At 30.5% G+C, this 13,247-nt stretch overlaps 1 protein-coding gene across 1 annotated transcript in view; it reads left to right on the forward strand.

Moving 5' to 3' along the window:
- The first annotated feature begins 4,685 nt into the window (after positions 1-4,685).
- The window catches only part of LOC126890728 (glutamate receptor ionotropic, delta-2-like), a 72,943-nt gene continuing 64,381 nt past the window's right edge, over positions 4,686-13,247 (forward strand). The window contains exons 1-2 of the mRNA XM_050659901.1: positions 4,686-4,983; positions 10,903-11,220. Coding sequence (XP_050515858.1) covers positions 4,686-4,983; positions 10,903-11,220 — 616 coding nt within the window. The remainder of the gene's footprint in view (positions 4,984-10,902; positions 11,221-13,247) is intronic.

A 13,247-nucleotide genomic window follows, 5' to 3' on the forward strand; every position in this document is an offset into this window, starting at 1 on the left:
ATTTCTGTGTCTAATTGTTTTGTTTCTTGTAAAGCTAATATATCTATTTCATATCTTTTTGTTTCTCTAATTAATTCTTTAAGTTTTCCCGTTTCATAAGTGCCTCTTACGTTCCATGTTCCCAAATTAGTTTTCATTTTCTTGTTTTTAATCCCAATCGTCTCCTTGTCCATTGCCGTTGTTGCTACCGTTTCATTTACGTCGTTTAGTTTTTTTGGTTTCTGTTTTGGTTTTCTATTTTTAAGAGTTGTTGCTGATGTTTATTCCATGTCCATACCTCCTCATTTATTTTTATTTTTTGAAATCCTACCTTGACGTTTTTTCCTTCCAATTTAGCCTCTTTTGCCTTCGTTCTGATTTTACCCTGTATCATCCGTTCATTTTTGTCCATGTCGTCATTAATATATATTTCTTTTCCCTTTATGTCTCTCAATTTGCCTTTATTTTTCATAATTTCTTCTTTGTCCGTTGCATTTTCGAGCTCAATCAAGCAGGATTTACTTCCAATTTTTCTTGCGCTTTTTATTTTTGTCTCAACTTTTAGTGCATTGCATAAAAAATCTTGGAAAATCTTGAAAAAAAAAATAGGGACTGAAAATATTTTCATTATAAGTCATTTAATTTTTGAGCTAGAGGCTTTTTTAATTTCTGGAGATAGATATTTTTAAGTACTTTAAATTAGTTTGAACAGGTTGCCCTCGGAAAATGCATAGTTTTCCCGTCTTTTGAATTTGAAACTACAATATTTAGCATTTGACAAAGAAGAGCCAAAATATTATAAAGTATAGCTCGATTACTATTGGTCTTAAGGAAAATTAAAAAAAAAACGGTTTTGTTTATTTTTTCAAAATGTACATTTTTGTTAAGTAAAGTTCTTTTGATAAAAGAAAGCTTTTGGAGTTATTAGCAGAAAACTTATTAAAAACATTGATTTTTCGATATAAAACTAACACTTTGGATAGCGAATAAATCGAAAACTACCAATTTTATAAAAAAAAATGTATAGAAAAAAAATGTATTATTAAAAAGCTTAGAATGAATGTTTTTATCAACTTTTGCGGTCAAAATATAATAAAAAATTTCCACTCCCGAGATGGGATGGCAACCACCCCCATGGTAAAAGCGCCTTTCGGCATGATATAGATTTTGATTCTTGGACTATCCACTACTTATTCTCAAATTTTCAAGTAAATCGATCTATTCTGTAAAAAGTGCGAGGTTTTGTCCTATTTTAAGCTTCATTACTTGGACTATTAACAACTAGATCTTAACGAATTATATCATATGGAGTCTATTATGAATAATACAGAGTGAAATTTTGAAATAATTAAGTGTGCAAACTATTTATGGAATACAATAATTATTGTTGGTGTCCTTCTTTTATAATTTTCTAAAATAGTGACATAAACAATTTTATTCTCTAAGTGGTTTTCACACTGTATACTTTTTAAATTCCACCCTGTAATATTCATAATAGACGCTACATGATACATATATAGTTAGTTGAGATCAAGTTGGAGCTTTTAGCCTTTAAAAATATAAAAAGGTACAGGGTGTTCCATTAAAAATAAAGCTTATGGAGCTTATGCTAGACTTGCGTGAACCACATTTAAATTTATGTTTAAAAATCGCATATTTATACAGGGTGATTCATTAAGAATGTCCAATCTCCGAGTTATAGATTCTAGACCTCAAAATATTAAGATTTAACCTAAATCACTTAAATAAAATGTGGCTCGGTACTGAGTGACAGGGTGTATTATTTAAACATTTAATAACAGTTATTAGAAAATAGTTACTATTTTCACCCATTACTTTAAAACTATTCCGAGTATCCTTATCACACTTGGCAGAAAATATAGGTAATGGACACCATACGAAATTATGATAAACAAACGTTTCTGCCTACTACCAGAGGCGTACGACAGGAGATAGTGAATGGTTGACCCTTCCCAAATTCTACTCCACTGGCGGAATTGCTATTTTAGTGCAATATTTAGATTCTCCATTACTTTCCATGTAAATAATATACTCTTCATTAGTACCGATAAAGCCATTAGTTTTCGAGATATTTGAAGTTGAAAATGAAACGGCATAGCTATTTTGGTTTAATGTGTTGAGCCCGTTCATTTTTTACTTCAAATATCTCGAAAACTAAGGATGCTATCGTTACGAATGAAGAGTATATTATTTACATAGAAAGTATTGGAGAATCTAAAAATTATGCTAAAATAGCAATTTTATCAGTGGCGTAGATTTTGGGACAGGTCAACCGTTCATTTTCCCGTGTCGTACGCCTCTGGTAGTAGCGAGAAACGTTTATTTAACATAATTTAGCAGGATACACAGTGCCTACACGTATTGGCTAGTATTATAATGATATGTCAAATACTTTTAAAGTACTAGGTACAAATAGGTAATTTTTAAATTGTTAAATCAAATATCCTGGAACTCAATAAGGAGCCACATTATATTTAAGTGATTTGGGTAAAATATTATCTATTTGTAGGTAGTGTACACAATGCAACATTATGTTAAATAAACGTTTTTGACTACTACCAGAGGCGTACGACAGGGAACATTGAGTGATTGACCCTTCCCACATTCTACGCCACTGGCTGAATTTCTATTTTAGCGCAATTTTTCGATTCTCCAATACTTCCTATGTAAATGATATACTCTTTATTCGTAACGATAAAGTCATTAGTTTTCGATATATTTGAAGTTAAAAGTGAATGGGCACAATGCATAGCACAAAATTGCTCTGCCGTTTCATTTTCAACTTCAAATATCTCGAAAAATAATGACTTTATCGTTACTAATGAAGAGTACATCATTTACACAGAAAGTGTTAACGATCCAAATATTGCACAAAAATAGCAATTCCGCCAGTGGCGTAGAATTTGGGAAGGGTCATCCATTCATTATCCCCTGTCGTACGCCTCTGGTAGTATGTAAAAACGTTTGTTTATCACAATTTCGTAGGGTGTACAGTACCTACACTTTATGCCAAGTATGATAACGACACGTGAAATAGTTTTAACGTACTGGGTAAAAATAATTAATAAATTTTAAAATAAAACACCCTGTAACTCAGTAACCAGCCATATTTTATTTAAGTGATTTGGGTTAAATCTTCATATTTTGAGGTCTATTTAAAATCTACAACTCTGAGATTGGACATTCTTAATGAATCACCCTGTGTAAGTCCCTGTAAGTTGTATCCATATGGAAAAATTTTTTATTATTAATTTTACGAAAAAAAGTTATTCTACATAAAAAGCTCTGCATGGTCAAAAACCTAAGATTTAACCATCAAATATCAAATTTTTTGAATATTATACGAGGTATGTCAAAAAGTTTGAATTTCACTCAAGAGTAAAGTAGCTTTATTTTTCACAATATTGAAAATTGCTATTATGAAAAGTTGTTTAGAATTAAAAAATATATTCTAGTATGCAATTACATCCTTCTAATTAATTTTTTTTAATTATGGATAACAAACCTTATTTTCAGTCATTTCAATTCAGATAACTCTTTTATTATTAATTTTACTAAAAAAGTGATTCCTAATAAAAAGTTATGCATGGTCTAAAACCTAAAATACAACCATCTGATGTTAAATTTTATCAATTTTATACGAGGTATGTCAAAAAATATGAATTTCGCTCAAGAGTAAAATACGTTTATTTTTCACAATATCGAAAATTGTTATTATGAAAAGTTATTTAGAATTAAAAACTATGTTTCAGTATGTAATTACATTTTTCTAATTGAAATATTCTGAACTATAAAGGTACTTTACTTTTGATCTAAATTTATCTTTTTTGACATACCTCGTATAAAATTGATAAAATTTGATATAAGATGGTTGTATTTTAGGTTGTAGACTTTAGACCATGCAGAACTTTTTATTAAAAATCACTTTTTTTCGTAAAGTTTATCCATAATTTTCCAAAAAAATTTTTTTCAATAAGTAGCATAATTTCATAATAGCAATTTTCAATATTGTGAAAAATAAAACTCTTGAGCAAAATTCAAACTTTTTGACACACCTCGTACAACATTTATAAAATTTGATATCTAATAGTTGAATCTTGGGTTTTGGACCATACAGAACTTTTTATAAAGAATAACTTTTTTTCGTAAAATTAATAATAAAAGAGTTTTCCATATTTATACAACTTACAGGGACATACTGTATATAAAAATCGACGGATCTCAGCGTTTTTTATAATTAAAAAAAGGACGGAAATAATTGTATTTCATAAGTGTGTTCCACTCTGTATATATATACTTTATGTAGTAACCTTTTATACTTATATACTTATAAGTAAACAAAATAAGTAAAATGTTTTTATTTTACATTTTCGGAATAAAATAGACCTGTTTTACCACAAAGCCATGAAACCACAAAACATTAGTTTGTTTTAGGTAGGGTAGGTAACTAAATATTTTACTATATCACTTTTCTTAATCGTAAAGTGCAGTTTTCAAAAAAACGTCTTTCGCGTGACATATTCAATTTATTCCTAAAGACAATGGTAAATGTTTGAGTAGTTTTTCCACTACACGCCTATTACTTTGTTTTCTTACAACCCTCTAATTACCCAAACATGCATGGAACGTCTACAAAAGAGCATGCGATCAGATATAAGAATATTTTTTCCATATAATATACCACCATGAATTTATATTTGGATATCTTATTGAACATTATCGTTAAGACTTATTTTCTAGATAGTCGATGTCTACTGGTTTTTACTGATGAGGATAATTATTTTGACTATAATGGAGACATTCCTGTGATTAATATTAAAGTCAGCAAAGACTCCATTAATCCACATTTATTTCTTCATTATTTTGGTTGTAAGGCAGTATTGATTAAAACTAATAATCCCGTTACAGTTTTTGAACAATTTGAAAATGAAATAAGAACTAGTATCGAACGATTTAATGAAAGAAAGTTCCTCATTGCCCCAGGTAATAAGTTTAATATTTTTTAATAAAATTAGTAAAAGCAAATGGATTAAAATAATTGTTTCATTAATGGGAAATTTTAGAAATACATCGCGAAACAGGTCGATTTTTTTTTTAAATTATGATTGTTTGGCATATAGCTTAATAGTTACGTCATCCATCTGGACGTGATGCCGTAATCGATGATTTTTTTAATGAGAATAGGGATCGTGTGCTAGCGTATTTGAAAGGTTATTCAATTCTTGATTCAGTAATATAAACATTAACATAGGTAATTATTTATACAGGGTGTCCAATTTTTTTTAAATTAAATTATTTGACACATAAAGAAGAATGTGCGTAAATTATTTAATTCGAAATATATTTTACTGCTGTCAGAAAACACAAATAAAATATTTATTTCATAAATAAACATTGCTCTTTGCTTAAATTAAACGTTCAAGCCGCCACTCACCTGCCTCTTGGCAGTTTATTACAATATAGAGCCTGTAACCCTTACAAAGGTTATTGGCTAGCTCAGCCTGGCCTAGGTTCTGTGCTGTGCCAAAAATAAATTCACATATTCGTTTATTAACACAGGTAAACTAAATCACATACGCATTTATTACTATTTTAAAAGAAATACTAAAATTATTAACAAATGAAATTAATCGTCAAAGAAACTAATTGTTGAGTAGCACTTTGCTAATGTTGGACTGCAAGAGGACTATGTAGGTATCTGCTAGTGATGTTGATTATAGTTACTTTCGAATATTCGTTACAAATCGTTACTTTTGTATAAAGTAATCATTTACAGTATTCGTTACTTTGATTACTATGATTACTTTTGTTACTTTTGTATGTGAGTACCGGTAATCATATCGAGAATCGTATTTCACAGTAGGTAGGTATTTTGTATAGGTATTCCGATATAACAGCGACCTTCACCCATCTGTTTAAGGGATAAAAATGATTTGATTACTATTTGATTACAAATCATTACTTTTGTATAAAGTAATCATTTAAGTATTCGTTACTTTGATTACTATTATTACTTTTGTTACTTTTGTATTTGAGTACCGGTAATCATATCGAGAATCGTATTTCTCATTAGGTAGGTATTTTGTATAGGTATTCCCATATATTCAACGTATTCAAGGTAAAGTATTCGGAAAGCGAGGAATTGGGAGAAGAAGAATATCATGGTTAAAGAACCTGAGGAAATGGTTATCCACAACAACAACTAATCTATTTAAATCATTAGTTTATAAAATAATTATAGCCAGAATGATCGCCAATATTCAAAACGAATAGACACTAAAAGAAGAAGAAGATTCCCATATAACAACGACCTTCACTGATCCGTTTAAGGGATAAAAATTATTTGATTACTATGATTACCTGTTGATTATGTTAATTTTGTATTTGAGTACCGGTAATTATATCGAGGATCATATTTCTCAGTCCTCACCCTCACATCCTTAAAACGCTTCATACCGATAACGATATTGGATAACACTCGTAAAATACCGGTCCCGTCCGTTACTCGCTGGGATACGATTGGTATTAGAAAGTAATCAAGTGTACTGGTTGTAGATACAATAGTCGTTACTCGCTCTGATACGATTGGTACGAAGTAATCAAAGTAGATACAATAGTCGTTACTTGCTCTGATAAGATTAGTACGAAGTAGTCAGAGTAATCAAAGTAACGATTTGTCTCTCTGTATAGTAATCGTTACTTTCGGTATTCGTAAGCAACGGGTATCTTGTAACGAATACATACTTTTTCAACATCTCTATTATCCGCGTTGGCTCCGGCGAGGGATCTCCGCTGCCTTCCTCAGATCTTGGAGGAACTAGGAACTTCGGCTCCACGTAGTCTCTGCTGGTTGGAGGTGTTAAGATCTATGCCCTTATTGCGGTATCGTCGGCACCGGTGCGGAACGGGGCGGCTAGATTGGTCTTGTTATAATACAGTCACAGCATAGGAATAGGACTACAGTTGTTAGGAGGCTTTCCTTAGCGACTAAGAAAAAGATACAGTGCTTATTAGATTACTATGGGCATATGAGCACATGCGATCCACGTTTGACAAGGAGACCCAGTTCACGTATAAGTAGACCGTCTTACTAAAGTCGCAACTAATATCACTGAATAAAATTTTCTTGCCCAACGAAGATACAAAAAGGTAAAAATTGTAATTGATAACTGAATAAAAATTATTGATAGCAATAAGCGTCAAAAACAAAGATAATAAAAATCTCAAGCATTTCTAAGGATCGCTCACTAAAAATATTGGTCGAAAAGCAAATGGTAAATTAAAATTGAGAAAAAACTCACCCCAAATAAGCTGGGAAAAACTTCTTGTATTATAATTTCATCGGTTTAATTTTTTGAAGTTTTATTCAGAAGAGAACAAATTATACGAAGGCACTCGTTAAGTGGTTAGCGTATGGGAGAAAAACTAGTACTGACGAATATAAATATTTGATGCTCACTAATTACAATAAATAGTTCGGGTTTTAGAAAATTATTATTTGAAGTATGTTTAAGGAATATGATAGGAGCTAGAACAATAATTGAAGTGCTGAACTTAATTTTTGAATAGCGAATGGGAGCTTAATTTGAAAGGAAAGAATACAGAATGAAATGTAAACTAAAACGAAAAGGCTTGGAACGAAAATTAACTCAAATGTCAAAGAAACAAAATAAAGAGAAAAACTATATGAGAAATGAAATAGAAAGGAAGAAAATAGGAGAAATTATAGAAAGGAGACGGAACGTTGTAACGTTACAAAACATGCAAAATATACAGGGTGTAAGAAAAATGCAGGTCATAAATTAAACCACATATTATGGGACCAAAAAGAGCTCGATTGAACCTAACTTACCTTAGTACAAATGTGCACATAAAAAAAGTTACAGCCCTTTCAAGTTACAAAATGAAAATCAATTTTTTCCAATATATCGAAAACTATGAGAGATTTTTTTATTGAAAATGGGCATGTACTATTCTTATGGTAGGGACATCTCAAAAAAATAATAATAGTGAAATTTGTACACCCCATAAAAATGTTATGGGGGTTTTGTTCCCTTAAACCCCCCCCCCCCAAACTGTTGTGTACGTTCCAATTAAATTGTTACTCCAGTATCGTTAGTTAAACACAATGTTTTAAAACTTTTTTGCCTCTTAGTATTTTTCTATAAAGCAGTTTTTATCGATCTGCGGCTTCTTTTTTAATATGTTTACATAAAAAATTTATGGGGATTTTGTTCCCTTAAACGCCCGAAATGTTTGTGTACGTTCCAATTAAATTATTATTGTGGTACCATTAGTTAAACACAATGTTTTTAGAACTTTTTTGCCTCTTAGTACTTTTTTGATAAACCTATCGAAAAATTAAAGACTATTATTTTTTATCGAGATATTAATATGTTTCAAAATATACCTAAAAAATTTAAATTCACAATGAATTTTCATATTATTACCAGGTGTCTATAATCTTACTGACCATGTAAAAATTTGTGATGGATTTTACAAATGTTCAAAATATCTCGATAAAAATTGACTTATCGAAAAATTACAAAGAGACAAAAAAGTTTTATAAACATTTTGTTTAACTAATGGTACCACAATAATAATTTAATTGGAACGTACACAAATATTTGGTGAAAGGGGGGGGGGTTAAGAGAACAAAACCCCTATAAAATTTTAATGGGGTGCACAAATTCCACTTTTATTTTTTGAAGATGTTCCTGCCATAAGAATCCCACATGTCCATTTTCAATAAAAAATCTCTAATAGTTTTCGATATATTGGAAAAAATCGATTTTTATTTTGTAACTTCAAGGGGCTATAACTTCTTTTATGTGCATATTTGTACAAAGGTAAGTTAGGTTCAATCGAACTATTTTTAGTCCCAGAATATGTGATTTAATTTATGACCTGTATTTTTGTTACACCCTGTATATATGTATACGGTGATGAGCGCGCTAATTACCGGCAAAATGACGCAAAAGATGGAGAACATAATACATTGTGAAGTAAAAAATGATGAAACTAGTGGAGGTCGAAATTATAGATATAAACGTTACCTATATTAACATATTTTAACATTACCTATATAACATTACCTATATACCATAATCCCACCTTTAGACGTATCGGAGGAGCATAACAACTGTCACTGTATAATAATCCACAAATCTTGAAAATAAGCCATCAAAACGGTTTCGTCGACACGGTGCGCGCACTGTTTACGTTATAGTCTGGGCATCAGGGAATAGGCCATTTTTGGGAAAAGTTATTTACCAGCAATTTTATTGCTGGAATCGAATCTTATGATCGTATATATTAATAATATAGGTATACAAAGTCCGCAAATAGTGTGCTACTTTTTTTATAAACAAAATGGCGCCCGAAAATCGTGTTTTTTTTTCAATTTTTGCTCTATAACTCCAAAGATTTTAACTTTACACCAAAAACACCCAAATAAAAATTCACCGTAATTAAATTCTGCATAGAGACGTGTTTTTCTCGGTTAACTTCAACGAAAATTTTCAGAAAATGCGGGGTTTTACAACAAAATCTTTAATTTCCAACTAAAATTTTAGATAAGTAATTGTTTATGAATAATTAAATAACTTGGTAGTATAAAAGCTATTTTCGTATAGATTATAATTCCAGAAGACGATGGAAATTGAATGAACAGTTTAGCAACAATTGAATTGTTAATTAAAAATTTACGGTCGCTATAATAACCACAATAATTATGATACATAAGAATAACTATGATTTTTGTATAAAAAGAGACTGTACCTATCTAATGTACTTTTACAAATTATAAATAATTAGCTTATAAACAAATAGAATATCTCGGGGAATATTAAATTAAACTAAATCTTAAAAACGGTATTGGAAAAAAAGCGGCAGGACGCTTCGTTCAAAAGAAAAAACGTTTAATTGTGATGAGTGGTTCCTGAGATACAACCGGTTAAAGTTGACCGGCATTTACGGCAAAGATATAAACAATAGGGTCATAATTTTAAATCATTACCTTTTTATTTTTATCCTCTTTCTTCACACCAATTTTCATATCTTTAAAATAATCAAAACATATATTATTATAATAAAAACTATCGATATTACGAGTGAAAATTGCCAAAAATAACAAAATTCTAATTAAAAATTAGGTTGGAGAAAATATAATCTCAAAGTTCAAAATCGGTCTACGTTAAAAAAATGCATTTTCTCGGCTTCCCATGTAGAAATTTTCTTCATTCTTTTTTTGTTTACAAGTAACTCGAGTAGAGCCATCTAACTAACGCATTATTAAATGTCAAAGTTGCTTTTGTTTTGGCATACCTATATTATTAATATATACAATCATAAGATTCGATTCCAGCAATAAAATTGCTGGTAAATAACTTGTATTTTGCTAATTAGCCCAGAGTATTAGTGTTTAGTCAGCCTGGTCTCAAAATTGAAATATTATATCTCATAAATCTGATTAGTTTTTTGACACAAGGGAGTCTTCAGCTTTAGTAGCTTTCAATAAAATATCTTGGGAGAGATGGGCGTTTCGAACATTTCGAACATTTTATGCCTCAATCGCAAAAGTCTTTTTTACGTACTGTCAAGTTGACAAATAAAAACCTAAGTAAAACTTTGGTTACCACAATTACGTTATGACTATTTAGGTAAATGCTGCTACTTATTTGAAAATTAATATATTCAAAATTCATTCAAATTTTTCTCGTATAAAAAATAGTTGGTCGGACATTAAAAGTTGAAGGCACCACGGGTATTACGGATGATAACGCTTTCGGTCAACGAATATTCCTCGGGCCAGGGGCCCTCGGGATACACACCATCGACTTCAAGCGTTATTATCTTTATAATACCCTTGACATCTTAATAACTAAAATACTTATTTTTTAGGTCTACATATAAATGAAAATATAACCAACATATTCTTATCACACTCTATTAGATACGTAGTTGATTTTGTCGCAATAACTTTGGCAGACTATTCTTGGAACAACAATTCTTTCATTTCAAAACATATTGAAAGGTATAACCTTTGGACCCACAAGTATGTAGGATTTGACTATTCTCAGAAAGAACTTCTGGATACATGGTATTCTGTTAATAGATCATTTGTTCATAACAGCAACTTGTACGAGTATAAACTTAAAAATCAAATGGGAAGAACTTTAAGAATGGCAACATTTCAATATGAACCGTACTCTATTCCAGGTAACCCACTTATTACAATACCAGTTATAAGAATATCCCGGATTAAGAAATGGAAATTTGAGGTCCCGGAACGTTTCAATTTATTCCTTAATAAATTTTTCTTTTTATAGGAATACATTTAATAAAATAATATCGCTTACTATCTCTGTATGTACAATATCCTAAAAATTTAAATTATACCTTGTTTATTATGGTCTGCCACGTAATAAATACTATGTTATCAGCACCAATTTGATTCTTTCCTCAAACATCCGCAGGTCATAAAGTACTTTTTCATTTTCTAATAATTTTCATTGTCCACTCACTTCATTTCCTAGGTTTCGATAGATTTTTCAAAAAGATTGAAAAAGTGTATTTTTCAGTTTTTCGATCTGATGTTCATTTCGCGAAATATCGTGGGATTCATATTTAAAATATTAAATTTACCCCTCTCCGTGGGAAGTCGTGTTCGGTATCATTCGACAGATTTTTGAAAAATATTGAGCACCTATTTTTTAGTTTTTCGATCTGTCATTCATTTCGCGAAATATTCGCTTTTTTCTTGTGAAACTTTGGGACTCACCGTTGATTGAAATATTAATACCCCCAATACATCAATCAACGGACTCACCCATTTAAGCCCATAATCACCCAGCTTATTTAAAAGCGTTTGAAATAGTGATTCCAAAAATGTATAACACTTTAATCCTTTTTGAGAGCGCAGGTGCAAAATTTCGATCGAATTCTTTTTAAACGCATTCATTTTTTTTGGAATTCTGAGAAAACTAATAAGTATTTTTGAAAAATTTAAACGCAGCATAAAATATTACATTATTACCGAGGGCAGAAAGTCCCTTAGAATAAACAAAAAGTTTCTGTTAAATGGTATGCCTATTTGAAATTAAAAATCATACTAAATTTTCTCTTTTTCACCACTGTGACTTATTAAATAATCATTATAGAGGTTCTCGGGGACTTCAGACCCTCGATAATACTGAATATTTTATTTTGCATTTAAATTTTCAAAAATAATAATTAGTTTTCTCAGGATTCGAAAAAAATGAATACATTTAAAAAGAATTCGACCGAAATTTCACGCTAATAGACACACAAAAACTTCCTTCTACTACGGACTACACTTAAAAACGAAATGCAATTATTACTCGGCACTTCGGTAACACAGAGCTAGGGGTATCACGATAAGAAAAAGCCATTATCTTTCAAATGGTCAAGCAAAACATTTATTGTCTCAACAACTACGATTATTGTCACAATTAACGCATTGATTGTCGGTATTAAATGCAGTAGTAGATTGATTAATGCATTCGTTGTCACAACAATCAATTTACATCTATTCAATAATCATATATTACTCTATATTAACAACATTTGTACATTGTTTTAATGAAATCTGTACGTTGTCACGATAAACCAAGGTAATTGCTTGACATCTACGAAATCAAGAACGTGAGTTGCTGCCAGAATTAACAGTATTTATTAAATATACGAAACTAAGTTAGCTAAATAAATTTAGTGTTATTGATTAATGTACTCTAGTGATTCTCAGAATTATTATTCAATCATTGTGACAATAACCAAATACATTCGTCAATGTCTAAAAGTTCGCTGAAACAACAAATTAAATTGTTGTGACAACGAAATACTATTCAGTAATCAGTGTTAATCAATATTACGAACTAATTTTTTTTGAGCGCAAGAGCAATACAATAATATACACAAATTTAAATTGGTTGCTCAACAAATAATTAAAAAAAAAACAATAAAAGGATAATAAAGGTAATTAAATTTAGGTTAAACTTACCCCGTCAGGCTGGAGATACAACGATCGAAAGAACAAACGAATTCGCTAACTATACAAGTGTACACTTCAAAATCTCGAACGCATCTCATCGCCTTGACTTTCAAAAAAGTTATCTGGCGATGCAGGAAAGAAATTTAAGTGGTTTGTCCCTTCATCCCTATTCATCAAGCGATATGTGATACTTTGCGATACGAGGTGGTCGGATACGAGTTGGAGCACGGGCGTC

This window comes from Diabrotica virgifera, chromosome 1 (genome assembly GCF_917563875.1).
Source record: "Diabrotica virgifera virgifera chromosome 1, PGI_DIABVI_V3a".
Taxonomy (NCBI): domain Eukaryota; kingdom Metazoa; phylum Arthropoda; class Insecta; order Coleoptera; family Chrysomelidae; genus Diabrotica; species Diabrotica virgifera.